At 31.6% G+C, this 25,370-nt stretch overlaps 1 protein-coding gene across 1 annotated transcript in view; it reads left to right on the top strand.

The window, feature by feature from the left end:
• Positions 1–22,487, top strand: part of LOC108915304 (RNA-binding protein 25) — a 31,993-nt gene extending 9,506 nt beyond the window's left edge. Inside the window, exons 6-14 of the mRNA XM_018721294.1 lie at positions 10,826–10,971; positions 11,028–11,318; positions 11,370–11,525; positions 11,584–11,734; positions 11,787–11,971; positions 12,028–12,172; positions 12,225–12,468; positions 18,621–18,940; positions 22,283–22,487. Of these exons, the coding sequence (XP_018576810.1) occupies positions 10,826–10,971; positions 11,028–11,318; positions 11,370–11,525; positions 11,584–11,734; positions 11,787–11,971; positions 12,028–12,172; positions 12,225–12,468; positions 18,621–18,940; positions 22,283–22,375 (1,731 nt within the window). The 3' untranslated portion in view covers positions 22,376–22,487. The remainder of the gene's footprint in view (positions 1–10,825; positions 10,972–11,027; positions 11,319–11,369; positions 11,526–11,583; positions 11,735–11,786; positions 11,972–12,027; positions 12,173–12,224; positions 12,469–18,620; positions 18,941–22,282) is intronic.
• The last annotated feature ends 2,883 nt before the right edge of the window (positions 22,488–25,370 follow it).

Genomic DNA, 25,370 nt, shown 5'->3' with positions numbered 1-25,370 from the left:
CTCAAAAACGACTGTAGTTAAAATAATGAATTTTGACATCATTGTACTAACGAAACGCTATAATTTCCATATCTAGTTTTTTTTATTATTTTTTGTTTCAGTACTGAACAAAGGGTTGATCTAAGCTATACACTTCGTCTTTTTCTTTTTCTTTTTTATATTTAAGGAGTACTTTTTACTGAAAAACTAACATCAAACTTTAAAAAAGTGCACATAAATAAAGTAATTGGAACAGTTGGGAAATATTTGGTCCAATTTTTCTAAAAGCAGAAATAAAAATAATGAAAAAAAAGAGAATAGTTATAAAGAAAAATAATACAAATGGAAAATGTATTGATATAGTAGTGTTACATTAAATGCTGCCTGAGAAAATTCATTTTTCTGTTTTTGGGAAGTGTCGAAAAAAATATTTCTAACTTCATGTAAAAGGTACTGTAACTTTTTTGGCAGGGCTGAGATGTAAATTTTATATGAAACACCTTCTATACCAGGGGTCGGCAAGGTCCAAAAAAAAATTCATATTTCTTACAAATTTTCATTTGAACTCAAATTTAATCTGCTTACTAACCACTAAGAACTCAAACACTCACACAATTGTAAAATACTAGAAAAAATGATAAGGCTGGCACTCAAACGTAAAAAAAACATTTTTTAAATAATTTATTTGAGTAATTTATACTTTCAAAAAATTTTTGGCGGTCCAGTATTTTACCTTCCGCGGTCCGGACCTGGACCGCGGTCCGCCAGTTGCCGACCCTTGCTCTATACAATTGAAAAAGGATTCCATTTCAGTTTTTCCATTCATTTCCAGAACACCCTATATATTTTCATCATGATGTTACTGTTCCAAATTTGGTATCATCTAAATGTTATTATTTTTTAATTAAACCTCCGTTTTGGATAGTACAATTTGAAAGAACATGATTTTTTTAACATAAAGTTTAAAATAAAATGAAAAATTAGAATTGTACTTGACCGACTATTTTACATGCACTTTAAGGATTTTATGCAATTTGTTCCTACCATTGCATGCACATTATATACCTAAGAAAATAGTCTTTTTCTTCGAAGTTCTATGCAAATCAATATTTTAATAACTTGGAGCATTCATTGAATAGATAAAATGATTTATGTATATTTTTTTTACAAATTCTTTGCAATATTATTTCTTACTCAACATGTCATTTCACCTGAATTTAAAGTAATATAAATCATTTCATATATGCTGGCAATTCTGTAAATTCAATAAAAAGTTTATAAAAATAAGGAAACTCCTCAATATATTCATTAGTTCAAGTATGTGAATTGAAAATATTACTATATATTTTTTGTCTATAAAAACATAATTTGCAATGGAAATAAAGGTATCTTATAAAAATTAAAAAGTTGTATTCTATCACTAACAGTTTTTCATATTTCATTTATTTTTTCTTTTATAATGATCTATATTTCAATTCAATTTTTTAGAATATTTAATAATTGTGTTATTTAAATTATTTAATGCATATCAACCAGGTGAATAGTACAATTATGGATTGCCATTTTATTAGATCTAAAAAAAGAATTTCAAATAAATAAAAAACTGTTTTGCTATGTGGAAATGTTATTATTTAAAACAGAAGTTACGAGAGTAGAAGATCTTTATATGATGTTGCAATAGAAAATTAATGGTTTATGTATTGCACATATTGCAATTTATGTCTTTATTATATTATATATTATATTATTCTTAATGATTGTATGGTATATTAGATATATTAGTTTTTCGCCGCGGATTGTATTTGTAAGTTACAATCTGTGGTATAATTTTTATTATCATCGATATTGTGGAGAATCGCAAGTTGGATCTGTCTACTTCACTAGGAATTTACTGCATCAGTTTTGAGTGTAAGTTGCAAATGTTCATGTAGAAATATACTTGTCTTACAAATTGTTTTCATTCGAAAATATTAATTCATTAAAAGAATTCGCAAATTCCACAGCATAATTAATAATAACTTTATCATACAGATATGTATCAGATTTTCTTAATGCTTTATCTCTTCATGGAAAGATAATGTGTAGCCATTATTATACCAAAGTACAATTTGAGGGTAAAAAAAATGCATATACTATTATGGTAACTTTGTATTTTTATTTAACTAATGAATCTTGCAATACAAAATATTAGCAGCTTATGTTTACTGTTGACAAACATAGATGTGACGTCATGTAAAGGCCATGACACCGACGACCGTTTTTGCGTGAGTTTGCGTTCTACAGAAATAAGATATTTTTTGGAACTAGTAAATACTTCCGAACATCATAGAACAGTTTCTCAAAATCTGTCGTCAAGCCTATTGTGATTTCCAATTGTTTTTTTTTTATTAAAGAATTTCAGAATTAAAGAAAATATACTACGTTGCATTGAAATTGAAGAAGTAGCAAATGAGTAGGACATTCAATTGAAAAATTGTAAATTTTCTGTTACAAATTTGTTTTATTTCATACAGAAAATTCATTTGTTTAAACTTTCCATATCTTCAAAACATATTTAAAATACAGTTCCGTAAATAACAAGTTTTCCCCATTTTTTATTAAAAATATATTTTTATTTTTTTATTAAAAATATATTCAAATTGTATTGAATAAATGTAATAATTTTTAGTAGAGTGTACTATGCACAGTAAAGGTTGTGACAAATTGGTAATGTACATTAATTTTTAAATATACGAGGTGTTCCAAATTTGATTGGAAAAAATTAAGAAGTGGTGGAATCCACCTTCAGTTTTATGGGAGGGGAGAAGTTCATATAATTTTTTTTTTAATCTGCTTAATCTTCTTAAGTGTTGTAGTCCCTTTTAGGTGGGCAACATTTCTCAAAAACGACTGTAGTTAAAATAATGAATTTTGACATCATTGTACTAACGAAACGCTATAATTTCCATATCTAGTTTTTTTTATTATTTTTTGTTTCAGTACTGAACAAAGGGTTGATCTAAGCTATACACTTCGTCTTTTTCTTTTTCTTTTTTATATTTAAGGAGTACTTTTTACTGAAAAACTAACATCAAACTTTAAAAAAGTGCACATAAATAAAGTAATTGGAACAGTTGGGAAATATTTGGTCCAATTTTTCTAAAAGCAGAAATAAAAATAATGAAAAAAAAGAGAATAGTTATAAAGAAAAATAATACAAATGGAAAATGTATTGATATAGTAGTGTTACATTAAATGCTGCCTGAGAAAATTCATTTTTCTGTTTTTGGGAAGTGTCGAAAAAAATATTTCTAACTTCATGTAAAAGGTACTGTAACTTTTTTGGCAGGGCTGAGATGTAAATTTTATATGAAACACCTTCTATACCAGGGGTCGGCAAGGTCCAAAAAAAAATTCATATTTCTTACAAATTTTCATTTGAACTCAAATTTAATCTGCTTACTAACCACTAAGAACTCAAACACTCACACAATTGTAAAATACTAGAAAAAATGATAAGGCTGGCACTCAAACGTAAAAAAAACATTTTTTAAATAATTTATTTGAGTAATTTATACTTTCAAAAAATTTTTGGCGGTCCAGTATTTTACCTTCCGCGGTCCGGACCTGGACCGCGGTCCGCCAGTTGCCGACCCTTGCTCTATACAATTGAAAAAGGATTCCATTTCAGTTTTTCCATTCATTTCCAGAACACCCTATATATTTTCATCATGATGTTACTGTTCCAAATTTGGTATCATCTAAATGTTATTATTTTTTAATTAAACCTCCGTTTTGGATAGTACAATTTGAAAGAACATGATTTTTTTAACATAAAGTTTAAAATAAAATGAAAAATTAGAATTGTACTTGACCGACTATTTTACATGCACTTTAAGGATTTTATGCAATTTGTTCCTACCATTGCATGCACATTATATACCTAAGAAAATAGTCTTTTTCTTCGAAGTTCTATGCAAATCAATATTTTAATAACTTGGAGCATTCATTGAATAGATAAAATGATTTATGTATATTTTTTTTACAAATTCTTTGCAATATTATTTCTTACTCAACATGTCATTTCACCTGAATTTAAAGTAATATAAATCATTTCATATATGCTGGCAATTCTGTAAATTCAATAAAAAGTTTATAAAAATAAGGAAACTCCTCAATATATTCATTAGTTCAAGTATGTGAATTGAAAATATTACTATATATTTTTTGTCTATAAAAACATAATTTGCAATGGAAATAAAGGTATCTTATAAAAATTAAAAAGTTGTATTCTATCACTAACAGTTTTTCATATTTCATTTATTTTTTCTTTTATAATGATCTATATTTCAATTCAATTTTTTAGAATATTTAATAATTGTGTTATTTAAATTATTTAATGCATATCAACCAGGTGAATAGTACAATTATGGATTGCCATTTTATTAGATCTAAAAAAAGAATTTCAAATAAATAAAAAACTGTTTTGCTATGTGGAAATGTTATTATTTAAAACAGAAGTTACGAGAGTAGAAGATCTTTATATGATGTTGCAATAGAAAATTAATGGTTTATGTATTGCACATATTGCAATTTATGTCTTTATTATATTATATATTATATTATTCTTAATGATTGTATGGTATATTAGATATATTAGTTTTTCGCCGCGGATTGTATTTGTAAGTTACAATCTGTGGTATAATTTTTATTATCATCGATATTGTGGAGAATCGCAAGTTGGATCTGTCTACTTCACTAGGAATTTACTGCATCAGTTTTGAGTGTAAGTTGCAAATGTTCATGTAGAAATATACTTGTCTTACAAATTGTTTTCATTCGAAAATATTAATTCATTAAAAGAATTCGCAAATTCCACAGCATAATTAATAATAACTTTATCATACAGATATATATATATATATATATATTTTTTTACTAAAATAAACTCATGTCACAAATCAAATTTTACTTTGCTCTATGAAATATTAATTTTAACAATTTCATTCAATAACAATCTGTGTCTTTTAATTAGTTATATTTGCCATCGCAGGGATGACAAGGATCATAGACAGGATCGATAGGAGTTTTTTGAAAAATGATTATATAAAAGACCTGACAAGAAATCTCCTTTGTTAATGGGTTTATTAAGGTTGAGTGGTTGATTATTTATGTAGATTTTGCTTCTTTAATTAATCTAACATATACTAAATTTTACTTGTTTCATAAGTTTTGGTTTGTTCTTATTTTCCTAGATATTTATATTAAAATAATATATGAATATTTTTAAAGGAGCAAGAGAGCCTTTGTTAACGAGTTAATTTAGATTAAGCATGTGTATATATTGTCTTTTTAATCTACGTTATATACTGAGTTTTACTTATTTCAAAAGTTTTGATTTGTTCTCACTTTACTGATTATATAGAAGAAACATATAAATATTTTTGAGGCGAGGAAACCTTTGTTAATGAGTTTGTTTAGATTGAATTGTTGAGTTGATGCTGCTTCTAACTTTACTCAATTTTATTTGTTTCGTGGAATGTTTAAATGGAAATGGGTCTATTTAGATTGGATTGTAGACGATGTGCCTAAATTTTTTATTCTATTCTATTCCATAGGTTTTGATTTGTTCTATTTATAAACTATTTATTATTTTTAAATAGACAAGAACATGAATAATCATTTTTCTAAAGACATGATCATTTAATATTCATTGAGCAAAGAACATAGTTGTGGGAGATGTACATGTGTCATACATGTTCGGAGAAATCAGTGTCCTACTAGATTTAGGATGACTCTTACTTTCATAGAAAATAGAATTTTGCATATTAAATTGTTTTTTCATTATTCTACAGAATGAATTCAATATTTATATATTTACTAGTGGACCCGACAGACGTCCTGTTCAAAAAAATTATATCCCATTTTAAAGTTTTTTTGATGATATATTGGCCTTGCCATCGATGTTCATGCATGATCAGGCAAACCTCATGGTTTTCTATACTTAGAATTAGTATAACGTATCCATTTTTCATTGCCAGTGACTTGATGATGCAGAAAGCCCTTTCTTTTTGTCGTTGAGGCAATTGTTCACACGTGAAAAATCACCGTTCAACATCTCTCGGGTTCAATTCATATGGCACTCATTTTCCTTGCTTTTGATTCATACCAAATACAATTAAACGTTTGGAAACTCTTGTGCAATCAACATTCAACTCAGCACGTTGATTTTGTGTTTGACATGAACTGCATCGAAATCACCACTTCTAAAACATTGAAACCAATACTCACACGTTTTTATCAAGGGACTATGTTCACCGTAAGTTTACAACAGCACTCGATGACTTTCAGCAGCACTTTTCTTGAATTAAACAGGAAAAGTAGAACTTCCCACAGATGGTGTTTTTTGTCTTATAATTCAACATCTTCAGAACTGAGAAAAGATATGTTGTTTGCATTATAAAAAAAAACCTAATAAGTGAGCTTTGACATGAACATACTAAAGAAGAGTCCGATGCGATGTAGCATAATATGTTACATCATCTATTGTAAATCCTTCAAAATTAATCCCCAGTCCTAGTATTTTTCAACATAATCTGCCTTTGAAAATTCCGTAAATTCTGTATTACCGGTGATAACAAATTTCCGTGTTTAGCAGTGCATTTACTTCTGAATAGCTTCAAGATTTGTTCATTATAACGTATTTTCTCTGTTAGAAACCCCAGTTAGTATTCCATTTATATACAGTGTGGAACAGCCAAATGGAACAAATTCAGTATCTCACTTATTGTGTATATTTATAAAAAATCCCGGGACATGTCGATTTTGGATTCTGAAATGACACCTTGCAACGTAAAAATTTCGCCCCTAAATTCAAACCCCTTCGAGTGGCAATTGCAACCCCCAAATTTTTAAATGGGAAGTAGGGTATCTTTTCATTCTCCATTCAACGGTTTTCATATTTATTGCAAAAAATAGCAGTAAAAAAATAAATTCATCTGCCTTGATGAAATTCGCTACAGTAAACTAACAAAAAAACTTAATTTCAATGTAGGAGATGTTCAAAATTAGATCCTTGATCGTCTTGGCAGCATCCTAATTGTAAAAAAAATGTCTAACGTTTCCCAACACCTGAAGTGTGACCGACCTAACCGCAACCGATATTTTTCTTGTCAAGTCGGCTATATAATGTGACTTAGTTTTGTATACCATACTTTTCTCATATCCTCATAGAAAGAAATCTAGGGGTGTAAGATCAGGAGAAAGTGCTGGCCATTCTAACAATCCTCGCTTCCCTATCCACTGATTTGGAAAAGTTAAGTCGAGCTATTGCCGAACATTGATTCGGTAATGTAGTGGTGTTCCATCCTGCTGAAACCGTATTACATCAGCTGGAACTTGTGGGTTTGCTTGAGCAAGGTATAAGTTTGAAAAAATTGGCAGAACATTACTTTGGAGCAGAAGTAAATCATTATCTCCATTCAAATTGCCATCATTTAAAAAGGAACCAATTATCCCTGCCTGAAAATTAACCTTTTCAGGATTTTCCGTATATAATTCTCTCTTCCAGCGAGAATTTTCATTAGCCCAGTAGCGACGAGTTTTGACGATAAAGAGTTAAGAGACTCATCAGAAAACAAAACATTTTCTAACTCTAATCTTTGCATCATTTATTTGCAAAAATATGTTCTGTCAAAATCGTCCTGAGTTTTGATCAGTTTATAGAGATGCATTTTATTTTTGCAAAAACTGCTGTTTACTTTCGCTAATTGTACCTTGGGATATAGGCGGCAAATCAGGAAATATTTTTTGAAATAGGCCAGCAACATCGACCTGTGAACGTGTTCTAATCCGTAACCAACTATTTGTATAATTGTTATTTTCTCCATTTTTGTTAAATAAACCATGTTTAGGGATTGCAGTTAGCAAAACTCAAACAATATGCAAAACACAACTATTTATTGCTGTTAATTAAATAGCAAGTAAACGTGACAGAGATAAGTGTGAGTTCTTATTACCAATGGGAATATAAAAAAAAGTCTTCAACTTTCACAATCCTGTGAGAGTTGAAGACTATTTTATATTCCCATTGGTAAATAGTAAGTACCTACGGCGTTTTCAATAAAACGGGCAATGCCAGCTATGAAGAATTTTAATAAGTTTTTATGTCTTCCATTTAGTTGGTAATGTTGAAAAAGAACACTGAAATTGTTTTTGCTAGCCCGCAAGAACAAAACTTTTTAATTTTTAATATTTTTGTTTTTTGTAACGAATGTCGTGAAGCAAACCAATAATTGTTGCAATAAATCTTAAAACTATAACATTTTTGAATAGAGAATGGGAAGGCCTTTGAAATGAGGTATCACAATCTTCTACTTCCCATTTAAAAATTGAGGGGTTGCAAGTGCCACTCCGAGGGGATGAAATTTTTACATTTCAGGATATCATTTCTGAATTTATTCCATTTGGCTGTTCTACATGTATGTTTCTTTTCACTCTTCTACCGGTTTCTGTGGATTTCACACATTTTTTTGTTAGATATGAAATATTAATTTGTTCCACATTTTAATGCACATCTGCTTTATTATTCATACTCGTTAGATGTGCCATGATGTACTATATCCACGGAGATTTTGGCTTTTTGGCTTTCAAATATCACTAGAAATGAAAATTTTTCTATGTGCATAAAAAAAACGTGGGCTTAACTTTTGGCGACACAATGTGTTAAAAAAATTTGAAAATGTCATATTTTTCTTCCTATTTAATTGTGTATCTTTTCAAGAGTTGATTTTAGGCGAAAATGGAAGAGGAAAGAAATGTTTGCAATTAAATTTTTTACAACACATGTCTAGCTACAAATCGAATGAATCATGATTATTATGGTAAAAATCGAAAAAATCGCAGAAATGGGGGTAAAAAACGATACTTTTTAGGGAATTTTTTTGGGGTATTTAAATTGGGTGTAGGACCTTCATACTTGGCTCAAGAAAACTTCATGTTATGTAGAATCATCACACCAAATTTCATGAAAATCGGTTCGATAGATTTTGCATAATAATTTTGCAATTCAGATTTTGAAAAAAAAATTGCAAATTTTCAAAATTTTGCACTGCAAAAACCAAGACCCTTAGATACTTGAAAATTTAATCACATATAGGATTCTCAAGCTTTCAAACTTTTTTTGAAAAATTCGAATCCGTCAATTAGGAGCTCTGGCGCTTGTTTAAACGTTGGTTGAATTTTTGTACTTATAAACAATTAGAACTTTGTGAATATTCAATCAAATCAAATTTTTTAAAGCAGGTTTTAAAAGTTCTTGAAAAGACGCTTCTTTAAAAAAAAACAAATCGATTGATCAATTAGTTACGTAGTTATAGCCGATTCAATTTCGAGCAGGCCGAAGCGGCCGCGCTCTCTGCTTCCCCCACCACCACCACCCGTACGATTTTATTGAATTTCTCGCTTGCATAAATAACTTTAAACACGTTTTAAAGTAGGTTGCCAATGAAGAAAAGTATTGTAATCTTAGACCTGGTAAGTACTCGGAATACCAAAGGTATTTTTCGAAAAATTAGCCCGGATGTCCCAGTACATTTAGTGTAAATGACGGCTATAACTACGTAACTAATTGATCAATCGATCTGTTTTTTTTTAAGGAAGCGTCTTTCCAAGAACTTTTAAAACCTGCTTTAAAAAATTTGATTTGATTGAATATTCACAAAGTTCTAATTGTTTATAAGTACAAAAATTCGACCAATGTTTAAACAAGCGCCAGAGCTCTCCTAATTGACGGATTCGGATTTTTCAAAAAAAGTTTGAAAGCTTGAGAGCCCTTCTATATGTGATTAAATTTTTAAGTATCTAAGGGCCTTGGTTTTTGATGTGCAAAATTTTGGAAATTTGCAATTTTTTTTTTCAAAATCTGGATTGCAAAATTATTATGTAAAATCTATCGAACCGATTTTGATGAAATTTGGTGTGATAATTCTACATAACATGAAGTTTTTTTGAGCCAAGTATAAAGGTCCTATACCCAATTTAAATACCCCAAAAAAATTCCCTAAAAAGTATCGTTTTTTACCCCCATTTCTGCGATTTTTTAGATTTTTACCATAATAATCATGATTCATTCGATTTGTAACTAGACATGTTTTGAAAAGATACATAATTAAATAGGAAGAAAAATATGACATTTTTCAAATTTTTTTAACATATTGCGCCGCCAAAAGTTAAGCCCACGTTTTTTTTATGCGCATAGAAAAATTTTCATTTCTAGTGATATTTGAAAGCCAAAAATCCAAAAATCTCCGTGGATATACGATTCACCCAAACCAAAACCGATACCGCCTAGTCTATAGAGACTGAACTACTGAACTAAATTGGCATTTGCTCCAACGTGTCAAGTAATATAGAAATTCAGTATTCAAATTGAATTTACATTTGAACATTCTGTATCCAACCTAATTTAATTTGATGTAAAATATTGGAATAAATTTAAGTAAATATGTAACCAAAACTAACACCTTGTCAAAAACTATTATGGATTTTTTGATAGAAAAAAATGTGTATATAAATTGAGAATATTTGTAGTATAATGAAAAGAACTTTTAATTTTTTTACGGTGTATGCTTCCATATGAATGATAATATTTTCGAATGATTTAGAATACCTATTTATTTTGGTTTATTCTAAAAAGTAAACCATTAATTTTGGTTTTTTTACTTAATTACAGCATTTATCAGTACATCGTTTACTGTTTGAAATTATAAAGATGTATTTACTAATTAGCAAGACGTGGGTATGACTTTTCCTATACAATATAATTTACCTTTCGTTTATACCACCATTATCACTAGTTTCTTTTTAGAAACAAGAGGAGGAGAAGGAAGTCCGTAAGAAAAAGGAAGAGCAAAAGGAAAAAGGACGGGATAGAGACAAATCACGCTCACTTTCACCGAGCCCAGTTAGGAAACGAGAAAAAGAGGAGAAACGCAGAAAGCATTCAAGATCGAGGTATACTCTAACCCTTTAAAATTAAGTAAAAATGTAAATTTGTAAATGTTTTCAAGATCCCACGAAAGGAGCAGGGAACGAGAAAGGGATAGAGAACGTGAACGGGAAAGAGAACGCGAAAGAGATAGAGAACGGGAGAGAGAACGAGAAAAAGAAAGAGAAAGGGAGAGGGAACGTGAAAGAGAAAGGGAACGAGAACGTGATAGGGAGAGGGATAGAGAACGTGATGATAAAAAAAGTTCAAGGGATCTCTTGAAGGAAAAAGAGATGGAAGAAGAGGCTAAAGACAAGAAAAAAGCCGAAAGGAGGGCACGCGAAAAAGAAGCTGCCTATCAAGAAAGGCTAAGGTAAGTTGATAAACATACTTTTTAGAAGCAAAATAAATTCTCAATTTTTAGAGCGTGGGAGACGAGAGAAAGAAGAAAAGCCAAAGAGTATGAAAAAGAGAGGGAAAAAGACAGGTTGAGAGAAGAAGAGAGAGAACATGATGCCAAAAGACTTAAAGAATTTCTAGAAGATTATGACGACGAAAGAGATGACGTCAAGTATTATAAGTATTAAATTAAATACATTACTAGTACAATGTTACTCAATATTTGTTTGATATTGTAGAGGCCGTGAATTGCAAAAACGTGTCGCCGATAGGTTAAAGGAAGCTGAAATGGATAACAGGGACAGATTAAAGGAAAAGGAAGAAATAGAAGAACTGAAAAATAGGATATTCGCAGGCGAACACGAAGACCCAAATGCCGAATTTGAAAGAGTTAGCTTATATCGATTTTATCGAGTAATTTATAAAAATATATACTTTTTAGGCAAAAAAAGAAAGGGAGGAACAGTATAAACCAAAATTATTAATAGATGTCAATTTGGAGCATTCAAAACAGAAGGAAAGAGAAAGAGAAAGGGAATTAGAGAGGCAACGTGCAAGGGAAAGAGAACGAAATCGAGAATTGAACAGGGAAAGAGATAGGCAGAGGCAGCGTGAAGAAAGGGAAAAGTAAATATTGTAATATGAAATATTTATTATATATTTTATTCTTATGATTATTTCAGGTATATCGTGCAGCAAGCTGCCCAAGAGCTAGCCGCTGTCGAAGCAGAACCTATAGACAGTGATAGTGACATGGATGATAATCACTACAGCCCAGCACCTCCCGAACCAGAAAATAATTCTGTCGACAATTCGGATTCAGCTCAGGTATAATCATTTATTTTTTAATTTTTTTTTTAATTGAATTTAAAATGTTTAGTGGACCCAAGTACAGGCGCCTGAAGAAGACTCGAGGCATTCGTTTACGTCAAATCACGATGACCAGTCTGTTCCCTCTACTGGTCCTACCAGTATCGGAATGAAGATTACTTTATCCAAACCTATTACTTTACAGTCTCCTACCCGTGACTCTAAACGAAAGAAAGTAGATCTCAGGGAAGTATTTAATCCTGACGAAGATGATAACAATACTCAAGTCAAGAGAAGAAAATTGGTGCCACTAGGTAGGTTAATTTATATCTAGTGTGTCTGTATAGAAATATTAAAATACTGTTTTCAAGGAAAAGATATATTACCATAGATAACACTAGAGATAAAAAAATAAGTCATTTAATGTGGGCTCTAAACATTTTTTCGTTAAATCTACCATAAAATTCCATATTGTCCGTATAAATCACAGAGGCGTCATGAAAATTAAAATGTATTAGGTCTTGGCAGCATACAAGGGTTGCCTTTTATATTTTGGGAATTGAGTACAAAAAAAGAAATTGATCATTGTGCAGTCTGTTTGATAAGAGCGTGTATGGCAAAACTTTGTCCTCGAAACTGTTAGAGGGGAAATTTAAGCCTGAGCAGGTAGTGATACCCTTCCCCTCAGATGCTTTGTACGGAATGCCTCAGTTGTCGTTTGACCTTGGTCGCAGAATAACGTATTTCACCGTGTCTGCTGCGTACGCATCACGTTACGAAGCCGTGTTTCTGTGTTTACATCCGAAAGGACCAAAAATGTAGAAGACATTTGTGAATAAGTGGGTGAAACGTTATTCCGACGTAAAAAACGTCGATGTCCTACCGGATCGTAGTTCTGTACGCAAAAGGAGGACAGAGTGATTTTATGGGCATTTGAGCAGAATCCTTGTCTATCATTGCGTAGGGGGCAAGCGATTTTGCGTAAAAAGGGTCTAAATGTATCGTGTGACACTATAAGAAGGCGTTTACTGGCTCATGAAGTGAAATTTCGAAGCACAGTGAAGAAACCTCTACTGTCTGAAAAAAACGTTGAAAAAAGACTCAGAAAATTTGGACCGTGACAACGTAATATTTTTGGATGACGCCAATAGACTCATGCAGCGGACCGTTAAACACCCGGTAAAAGTGCACATCTGGGGCTGTCTCTTAAAGCAGGGATTTGGCAATTTACACATCTTCACAGAAAATTTGAACGCTGCCAAAATGGTCAAAATATATCAGAGGGCTTTATTACCATCTGCCGAAAGGTGGTTTATGCGGAAAAATGAAAATTGGCTACTGGGAGAAGACAATAACCTAAAACATTGGAGTCGTCTTCGTACTGGGTGGAAGCAAGAAAATGATGTTAACGTACTGGATTGGCCGTCACAGTTGCCAGATGCAAATCCAATAGAAAATGTGTGAGCGCTCAAGAAATTGAATTTCCGAGGGAACAGGATCTAGACCGTTAAGCAGTTATATCGACAGATTCGATTGACATGGATGCTATCCAATTAATAGAAAGTGTACCTTGGAGATACCAGGCAATTATTAGTAATAGAAGCGATTGGATATATTAATAATAAAGCATCATGGTCTATAGACCATATGATATATCATATAGTATGTCTGTATTTTTTTTAAGTCATCCCAAATGATTTTGTGAGTTTTGTCGTACGCTCTTATTAAACAGACTGTATATGGCTTTCGTGTTTTTTAAAATATTCTCCATGAAGATAAATATACTTCTGCATGTGCTTGAACCCATTTTTGAAGCACTTTTTCCATTCCGATTGAGGCACCTCCAAAACATGCATTTTGAATACATCAACCGCTTCTTCAGATGTCGAAAACGTTGACATTGTAATTTATTTTTGATGTGCGGGAATAAAAAAATCTTTGGGTGCCAAATCAGGGCTGTACGGTGGATCAATTTGACTTTTTCAGTTTTCAAAAAGTCTCCTTTTTTTAGCAGCTAAATGTTCATGCAATATTGAATGTATGCTGGTCCTACTAATGCTCAAGGATGCCTCAATCTCACGATGTCACATGACGATCTTGCAATATCACATCACCCGATTTTGGATAACCTTCACGAAATTTGGCAGTGAGCGAACCACAGCCACGATTGAATTCCGTATACCTCCGATATACAGTTGTTTTTGATAGTGTTACATCACCAAACAATGCACTGTTGTTGAGATAATCGTTGAAAATTGTAAAAAATACTTGCATGGAAATGTTTACAACTTAATTCCATTTTTGGACCAAGATAAATTTTTCACATCACTGTAAACAACACAAGTAGCGCCTATACATTCAAATGTTCTCAGTATATCGACAAAAAGTTGAACTTTACGATAGGGACGTCGGTTTGCAGATGGCAGCACCAGAATCGTCCATTCTTGAAATATAAAAGGCACCCCCGTATAAGTGTACAGGGCGATTCACTATATTTTGACCGCCCCTTTAACTTTTTTGTTTTTGGAGTTATAGAAAAATGTGAAATACAAAAGTTGTACGATTTTTTATGAAGTTTTCGAAAATGATAGTAGAAAAACAAATGAATTCCAAACAAAATGGCCGTGGATGTTAACTTTGTTAATTTAAATATAGGGTCTGTCTAACAATAAGCGAGATAGTATTAAATAACGAACAGAAGGTTTTGTTAGACCTCTTTCAGGCATTTCTGCCTTTTTCCAATTACGTAAGGATTTACAGATTTAGTTGTAATATATTTTGACATATCGGACATTGATACAGTCCAAAATGCGTATGGGTATTTTTAACTAAATCTCACTAATTAGGCTGTGAGAGTAGTAGTAGTTTATTTAAATAGGAAATCCTAATATTCCTAATTGATAAAAATACAACAAACAATAGTCATATTAGTCCAAGCATTATAGAGAAATGCTTACAGAAATTATTACCTGGACAAAAAAAATATGACCGTATAGAAAATTAAATTTTAAATTGAGTTTCTTGTTCTTTAAACTCGATCAAATATGGCGAACATGGTTAAAAAAAATCGCAAAGTTGAAAAAAACGGTTTTTCTAAAATAACTAAAAAAATATAGCACGGATTGAAAAATTTTAAATGAGAAAGTTGTAGGTTTTAAAAAGATCTATCGACTGATTTTTTGAAAGTATCGATTGCTTTGTTACTTTTCGAGATATATCGAAAAAACCGTTAAAAATCTTCTCTTTTCTCTTCTTCTATAACTCGTTTACATTTACGTGCCCATATTTGCTATTTACTGCAAGCATAGCCCGCGGCAAGCCAAAAAAGTACATTTTTGAAAAATTTAAAAATATTAATTATTTTTCGAGATATATCGATTTTTTGAAAAAAAGGCGCTCTCGAAAATTGGCTAGATCTTCTCAGCGGATAGCCCTACAGTAACGATTTTCGGTTTATTTTCTTCGTAAAGAGTTATATTATCATGCTGTTAAAAAATGTTGACGATTTTATTAATTTTAAGGATCAAAAAATGACTGAAAATGTTGCACTTTTTTTGGGTATGTTTTTTTCAAATAACTATTTCAATTTTTATTATTTTTTTGTACTTAATCTGGGGTAGCTAAACACGAATATTATAGCATTTTCGCCTTAGAAGCAAAATAGACCCGTAAATGTTTAGTTTTCTTTCTTTAAAAGTCATTTTCATAAAATAAAAATTGAAATAGTAATTTGAAAAAAACATACCCAAAAAAGTGCAACTTATTCAAAGTCATTTTTTGATCCTTAAAATTAATAAAATCGTCAACATTTTTTAACAGCATGATAATATAACTCTTTACGAAGAAAATAAACCGAAAATCGTTACTGTAGGGCTATCCGCTGAGAAGATCTAGCCAATTTTCGAGAGCGCCTTTTTTTCAAAAAATCGATATATCTCGAAAAATAATTAATATTTTTAAATTTTTCAAAAATGTACTTTTTTGGCTTGCCGCGGGCTATGCTTGCAGTAAATAGCAAATATGGGCACGTAAATGTAAACGAGTTATAGAAGAAGAGAAAAGAGAAGATTTTTAACGGTTTTTTCGATATATCTCGAAAAGTAACAAAGCAATGTATACTTTCAAAAAATCAGTCGATAGATCTTTTTAAAACCAACAACTTTCTCATTTAAAATTTTTCAATCCGTGCTATATTTTTTTAGTTATTTTAGAAAAACCGTTTTTTTCAAATTTGCGATTTTTTTTAACCATGTTCGCCATATTGGATCGAGTTTAAAGAACAAGAAACTCAATTTAAAATTTAATTTTCCATACGGTCATATTTTTTTTATCCAGGTAATAATTTCTGCAAATTTAACATTAATCCGTGACAGAATGCTTGGACTATATCACAATAAGTTCATTCAGACATACATTTATCATCAAATACGACAAAGTTCACAAGTATTTTAAAAGTTTTCTTTTAAATGTTATAAGCTTATCACAGACTTTAACTTCATTAGGTAAAGAGTTATATCCAATTAGGCCTCGCATGAATAATGAGTTCATACCTTTTCTGGTATTGAATCTGTCTATATGAAAGTTATTTGCACTTCTAACGTACTCATGAATTTCATGATTAAACCTGATGAACTGACTGAAATAACTTGGCATCAATCCTGATTATCTTGAAGGTGAAGATCATTGTAGAGAAAGTCGACCTTTTGGTTACTGATTGCCACCGTAGCATCTGCATGTGGAGTTATAGGAGTATATCTATTACATTTTAAAATTAATCTCATACCACGATTTTGAAGTTTTTGAAGAGAAGTTTTACTATTGTTGTAATATTCAAAATGTGACTGAATGACACTATTATAGACTATCAATCTTGTTTTCATTGATATCTGAGACACTATTCTTGATAAGAAAAACAACTTTTTAGAAATCTTTTTTCATATTGTTAAAAATTGTTCCTTGAAAGTTAAATTTTCATCCAATACCACTCCCAGGTACTTAAATTGTTTCACAATTTCTATATTTTTATTCTCCATACTTAATGTTATATTATCTTTATCCACATTTTTTATCCTATTATGTTTAGAAAGGATCATAGCTGATCTTTTGTACATTGAGTTTCAACTTATTCCTCATCAAGTAGTTTTCAAGCTTGATTAATTCATCATTCATTTTTTGAACAGCTGTCTCCAAACAATCATCACTAGTATCATCTGCGTAAAGATTCACAAAGTCCGCATTGACAGAACAATTTATGTCATTCATGTAGAGTATGAATAGTAATGGTCCGATGACGCTACCTTGTGGTACACCTAGATTTATCTGCCTTGCGGTAGAGACTTATTTATTTATTTTCACAATCTGTTTTCTATCACTTAGGTAGCTTTCCAACCATTACAAAGCCATGGATTTAATACCACACAATTTTAATTTCTGCAAAAGAATACCTCTGTCAATTGTTTCAAATGCCCGTTTCAGATCAATGAACACTGCCACAATATACTTTCCTTTATCGACCATCTGCTTCCAACTAGTAACCGTAAGTTGTAAGGCTGTTTCACAAGAGTGTTTACTACGAAAACCCGACTGGTTTCCTAGTAGAACATTGTTATTATTCATATGTTCAACAATTTGTTTATATGCTGCTCTCTCAATAACCTTTTCAATTTCGAATAATGTGTTGACTGCTCTGAAGTCCATTGGATCATTTGACCACACGTATCAATGATATTTTTTAAAATTTTACCATTCATAACATCATGTACAGAATCTTTATTTTTCAATTTAGATATTGTATTTCTAAGTTCATTAAGGCTTATATCACTAAACTTTTAGAGGTTGGTTCTTATTTCTGGACGATGAATGGCGGACCATTCTTCATGACCATTTATATTGTTTATTACATATATCTCTTACACTCGATATGAAATACTCATTGAAACAGTTGGCAATATCATTGTCTGATTTCACTATAACCATTCTGTCATAATTGGAAAAAAGGCAGAAATCCCTGAAAGAGGTCTAACAATTACAATATATCTTATTTTCTTAATAAAAAACCTTCTTTTCGTTTTTTTTATAGTATCTTGCTTATTGTTAGAGATGGACTCGACAAACCCTATATGACTATACTCGACAGGGAACGTTTTATCCAAATAGTCTTCCATTTAAATTAACAAAGTTAACATCCGCGACCTTTTTGTTTGGACTATCATTTTCGAGAAGTTCATAAATAATCGTGCAATTTTCGTATTTCACATTTTTTTATAACGGGGAGTCGAAATATACTGAATCACCCTGTACATACATAGATATATTTAAAAACTGTTAACATTACATGTGCTGTATTTCACAGTCGCATATGCAAAAAAACCAGAGCGGTTGGATAGTGTAGAATTTTGCTATAGGTCTTCATAATTTAAATAGATTTTACTGGGCTTACAAAACATTCTCTTATTTTATGTTGTAGATTACAGTGAAGAAAAGAAAAGCAAAAAAGATAAAGATACGATTGAGAAGAAAGTGGACGAATCTAAATCACAGGAAGAAAAGAGAAAACACATAAAGTCTTTAATAGAAAAAATTCCCACAGAGAAAAACGCTTTATTCGCTTATCAATTGGACTGGGGCGCTATTGATAACGGATTAATGGAGAAAAAGATACGTCCTTGGATTAATAAAAAGATTATAGAATATATAGGAGAACCTGAACCTACATTAGTTGATTTTATATGCTCTAAAGTTTTAGCCGGTTCTCAACCACAAGTTATCCTTGAGGATGTTCAAATGGTACGTACCAATTTCATGTTTGCAGTAATAGTGAAGTAAATAGTCTGAAATCTAAATCTTTTACACAAAATTGCATATAAATACTTAATTTAAAAAAAAAGGATTAAATGTGGATGTTTTATCTGGAATAAATGATGTAATTTGAATGTACAATAGATCTTGAAAAAAAAATAATAATAATTTTTCACTGGGTTCCTGGTGAAGTCTGGATACAAACAAAAACTGATGGACTGATCGGTCATGTGACATAAAATTTACTCCTTATATTATTTAACATAGACCCACTTAATTCTGACAATTGATTATATTTTCTTTAGTTTGTTTTTAATAACAGCACATACCATCTCGATAGTTTTGCGTTTTCTTTTTTGTGGTGGTATTTGGAAGTTTTGACTGTAGAAGCGAGTGATATGAGATATTGTCTATTTCGATTACCGATATTTGGTAACAAATGGTGCTCTGCCCATTTCTGAAACAATTCAGCTGTCAAGTCCTCAAAATAGCAGCGCATTGATTAATATTTTTGACAGACAATGCATTAGGTATAATGGCGGCTGTACACTCTCGAGCGAGTGCTCTCGTCAACTCTCGCCGAGCGCTCTCGCCCAAGAGGCTCATCCACGAGCACTACCATGTTCACTTTCGTCTGTTCAGTTGCGGTTGCGAACGCCGAGCGGATGGACACATTAGATTAGATTTCAAAGAATTTTGAATTTTTCGTAGGTGTCCTCTGTACGTTGCCATTAAAGAGTCCTTATTTTTCCTCAGTTCATCCACAGGGAATTCAGTCTGTTCCGCACGATATCCTAACCCAAGCATCATGCAACTTTCTTTTTGTCTATGAAATTTATGATTTGGATCCCATAGTGCAGGTTCTGTTTGATATATTTCTAAAAAATTTAATTCACTTATTGTTCCACATATTTAATTCGTTACTGTAACGTCGTAGTGACACGTGTACTCCGCACGGTTGCTACCTGGACACTGAAGCGCGTGAGAGTGTACAGCAATGCTCTCGGCTCCCTCGCGAGACGTGCCGAGACCCTTTGACTCAGGCACGAAAAACCGACACGGGAGCGAGAGCGGGTGAGACACTCGGAGACATACCGAGGTGAGGCGCGAGCTACCCTCGAGACATGCCGAGTACTCTCGCACTCGGCATGTCTCGGAGTGTCTCGCAGAGAGTGTACAGCCGCCATAAAAGTTTTTTTTACACCCCAGTATTATAATTCTTTTTCCCCTAGAACAAGGAGCTTTGCTAGTGAAATTTTTTTTTTTGGTGTTGACAAATTTGTGATCTGAAATGTTAGTAAAAGGAAAAAATAATGTTTTTCATTTGAAGGATGTAGAACAATTTATATAAAAAAAATTTTTGATATATTATATTTGATCTAATGCTAAACTACAAACTAACAGTCAAAATACATAGAAAATTTTACATTCGGAAAATCTAAACTAACCAAGATATTTTTGACTTGTCTCAGATTTATAATTCACAAACTTATATAACATCTAAAATTTATCAGTGGCGGGCCGTCACTGGCGGCTCATGACATTGAGAATAGGTGAAGCATATTCATTGATTGACTAAAAAGAAAAAAAATATGCCGCAGGCGAAAATTTAAAAATTTTCAAGGTTAAATGAATCTGAATTTTTTAGTTGCATTTGCAAAATTACTGAAAAACTGACGTTCGTGAGAAGGATTTTCATTTAGATTTTATAAAAAATAGAAATATTAGTTCGACTTCTGCGAACATTAACGCACACCGTACATGTACGTTTCAAAGAAGCTTTGTGGTTACGACAGCCTCGCGTAACGTTTCCAAAAATTGTTAAAATCCCTCCTTATTCCACACACCCGACTTTACACCCACAATTAAACACAGCATACAGAAAAGTTTTTTTAAATAAACACTTCCACACAACCACTTATACTCCGAATACCATTGCTTCCAAAACTTCTGAACATACAGATTGTCTTTTGACATCCCCTTTTTCCCATATCAAGAGAATAAGGCACAGGTCTCTCGCAATTTAAAAAATCCTTTTTGTCCTCCATCTGGAAAATGGCGTTTCCAATAAAATACATACTGGTCATACATAGGAAACATTTCTGCAATTATTATACAAAACAAATATTAACTAAGAACCGTTATAATCATGCACTGGGCGACGTATCGTATAAACTTTTTAAAGTAAAGGCAGGCGATGGGCGATGGCGATGCCGCTTCAATTTCCGCGTCACTCGTTCCCCCACGCCTTAGTTTACTCCCGTGTTGGCCGCCACGTTGCCATGACAACCGCCGTAAACGATGCTTCGAAGAGAAGCGGAATACAGACTGATTTCGATCCGCGTCACATGCTTATAGGTTGTATCGTACAAGGTTGATGTTTGTGCTCAACAAAGGCAATGTTTATTTAGAAGGCGTTCACCGCGCAACTATTCTGTTTATTTCTGCTTATTAAACAAACACAATACAGTTTCAATATAGAATTATACCTAAATTAAAAAATTTATATAAAATTAAAAACAATTTTGTTTTGCACAACCAAACGGAAATTTTAGGTGAAGCGGTGCGTCACTTACATTACCTGGCGAGCCCGCCACTGAAATTGATACCACTTGACACAATCGAATCTATAAAGTAAAAATATAAAAATAATCACTAGTCATCATATGTACAAAGTGGTTTAATTTTTATTAACCAAACTTTAAGAATAGATTACAAATAATGATTTTTTTAGAATATACGAAAATTATTTTGGAGTTTGTCAAACGTAAATTAAGAGGTTATTCGTTTTACACTTCAGAATTGTACGTGGTGCTTCGGAACCAGCTTAGTGAGTCATATTTAGACAAAATGGAATCTTTAAAATGAGTGTCTAACTCTATGTCGAATCTTCACTGATAATCAGTAATATCGAAATTGCATATTTGGGTGGTTAGGGTAGGCTCCCCGATCTTAACCACTAGTTGCTTTTAATTATATGTTTCTTTAGATATTCATTTAAGACTTTGAGTGTTGTATTATATTTGTTCGATGATGTGTCCATATGCGGTGCTAGCGGTTAGAATGTGTAGTGCATATACAAACAAGAAAGGCATCGTTAATAATATTTTCCTCCAATTATGAGGTACATGCATAAGGTTTGTTCTATGCTTCCGTCAGATTATGGTCACATTTGTTTGCACATGCATTTTGGATTCTAATCATTAATAACATATACTGAATTTTTTATTTCTCCGTTAAGACATCTCTATTAGACATACAAATTCTTATGATTTATCCATTTAATTTATGTGAAATATCCTGTTATATATTTGTTTTGTTTTTTTTTAGGTATTAGATGAAGAGGCAGAAGTTTTTGTAGTTAAAATGTGGAGGTTATTAATATATGAAGTTGAGGCAAAAAAGTTAGGACTAGTGAAGTAGCGAAAAATGAGTGTAAATATATTTTAAAAATATTTTTTGTTATGATTACTGTAAGTTCATAAACGATATTTAAATCGGTAACAAACATCAAAATAAATTATTATTAATCATTTTCATGAATTATTTGTGTTTACCTTTAAAAAAAAGACCTTTTCAGGAAAAGTTAACAAGTAGTAGTAGACTTCCTCAAAAATGTTACCAGTATTAAAAGTGAATTTAGGTCAAGAAAAGATTATTTTTTACAGTTCATATTAGTTGATATTGAAGAAACGATTAAAAACGATATCTCTTGTGGTAATTTCTTTGAAATTTACATACTGTACCAGATTTGGTAAGGATCTCGTGCAAAAGACAAAGCGGGGCTGACAGTGGAACTAAGCAAAAAATTATAACCAACCATTCCTGAAGTTAACAGAGTGAACCCTTCATTTTCAAAAAAGTATTATTACCACCTAATTATAAAAGTATTTTTATTTCATTATAAATAAAATTACATGGTTTTTCATAACTCGGAGGGGAAAAGTTAAGGAGCGTGTAGGAGGGTAATATTCTGGTTAAAAAATGTAAAATAAAATGTTTGCTGGTAGGGCTTTGTTTCCGAGTTATTAAACTTCAAAAATTCTGCGTGTTACCAATGTTTAACGTTAATAAACGATAGCAAGCCATGAAATAAATGATAAAAAAAAAGTAAATTATGAGTGAAGTGACATCATGACGTCAAAATTGACGAGATGCTTGTCCATTTGTTTTGGAAATTTGCAACTAGGAGATTGCACCGACATATTCTGTCAATGGCTATTTCAAGGGCATAATATGCAATGAAATGAAAATTTCATGGGAGAGATGCTTTGGTCGAACAAAGGTACTTTTACTCAAGATTGTATAAATGACGGCCATAATGAATACATATACAGGCAGTCCTCCTTCAAAACAACGTATTTCGATACATTTATTTTCATCCATTTCTATGTACAGTGAAGCAGTTAGGTTCCAGCAAAACATACAATGTAAAAAAATATATATTAATATTAAAAAACCATGCTTTATTTATAAAATAAACCATCTATTTGGTACGTACTTATTGCACAATTGAAAAAATAGAAAGAACCATAATAAAAACAACCATTGGTTTAAGAAACGTATCAATTTGAGTTTGTTTTCATAAATTTTTCGAAAACACTGACGAAGTAATAATTTTGTTATTAATATTAAATCTTCTCCCAAATTTGGATCATGTTCCTTAAAAATATTTGTGGCATTCTGTAAATGTCCAAAGACTTATAACACCGATAACCGTACAAGTGAAATAGCCCACGACGTATTTTGAAGTTATTGACGTTAGATTGGGGACTGGTGTTAAAATATAGTTCGATTCAACTCAAAACAATGTAACTCGAGGACTGTCTGTAGTCTAGAAAATCTTAACATTTTCAATAGAAAAGGTTTTCAGCAATAATTCTATATTATGTGGTGTGGTGGACGACTACTTCCGATTTGTGTATTTAATTGTTTGGATGCTGACGCACACTTGAATGAAAGAACTAAGTCCACGAATTTTAATAAACAAAATCAAGTGAACTAGCTTCCACAAAGATGCTAGAATTCTCACCTTTACAACAAAATGACATGACGGAACATGCCAATAAACTTCAAGATGAGATAAAATGACAACTAAGGAATGACCAAGTTAACATTTTTGTGTTTGTTCACGACGAGGTGCTTAACGAAATCGAAGAAAATCCTACAACAAGCATTAGGAAGATTGTTCACACATTAAACATTATCCAATCAATAGTTTGGTTTTAAAAGATGTCTTTTGTACCCCTATCGTATTCCGCATGTAATATAAACCCTTTTACCCAGTGATTTTTCATGTACAGTGGCTCTGTGTCGATAAATGCAAATGAATGCATCTTCAATTTTTTACACAAATACTATTTACAGATGGGATTAACTTCCCTTGGCATGCCAAAATGAACTATTTTCATAACAATTACATATGGACTTATGAAAATTTTCTGATTGGCCACTGTTTTTGCTGGACAGGTTGACTTTTTGATTTATTGTAGATTTTCTTGAAGTCTGTTTTTTTGTTAATGTTTAATTTATGCACAACAGTGCTCTAGTCTAGATAAAGGAGGAGCAGAACCTTGTCCTCCATGGTCCCAGATTTAAACCCTCTCCTCGATATGTTCTATACAGTTGGTTTATACGAGTCCAATTAAAAATTTAGAATTATGGAATCGCGTCTTGTGGGTCAAATCGAAAGACAAAACGGAAGCTTATAATGAAGTTGAGTGTTGCCATTTCCAGCAGTTTTTGTAAATACATTTACCTAGTCTTTTCTTAATAAATTGTAAAAAAACTGAATTGTAACTTACCCTTTAAAGCGGTATAATTTCATTAGCAGAAGTTTTCAGGAATCAGACCCTCTTACTTTTTAGCACAGGATCGCTTGAAGTTTTTTGCAGTATTAGAGAGACATCCTGTATTAAGTGAATATTTCAGGTGCCACAACTACAAATTCAGATATTTTGTGATTTTGTTTTGTGCCAATTACTGTTTTACTATCAAAATCAATGAAAAAAAAATTCTGTTATAAACTTTCCGATTTCAATTGAAGAACCAAGAGGATGACAGAATATATAGTCTTTCCAAAGTCAGTTGAACATGTAAAAAAAAAACACCTGGCAGTAAAATTTAATGAGTTTCATAGGTGTCCCTAAAAAAGTTTTCTGATAAAGGTAAAAAATTATAATAATTTGTATATAATGTGCAGAAAATTTCTATTACATGTTCATTTGGCCAACAACATATTTTAATTATTTATGTCCTCAAACAATTTTATTATATGTATTGATTGTAAATTTTGTTTTGTTCCGTTTCAAAAGGTCTCTAAAATGCCATGTAATATTAGTAAACAAATTATCCATCTTATTTTTCCCTTTTGCAATTGAAGGGTACAGGCAAAGAAGGCGCTAGGTCAAAATAATTA

Source organism: Anoplophora glabripennis, unplaced genomic scaffold (genome assembly GCF_000390285.2).
Source record: "Anoplophora glabripennis isolate ALB-LARVAE unplaced genomic scaffold, Agla_2.0 scaffold1086, whole genome shotgun sequence".
NCBI classification, from domain to species: domain Eukaryota; kingdom Metazoa; phylum Arthropoda; class Insecta; order Coleoptera; family Cerambycidae; genus Anoplophora; species Anoplophora glabripennis.
Note: the sequence above shows the minus strand (reverse complement) of the source record. Positions and strands in the feature narration are given on the sequence as shown.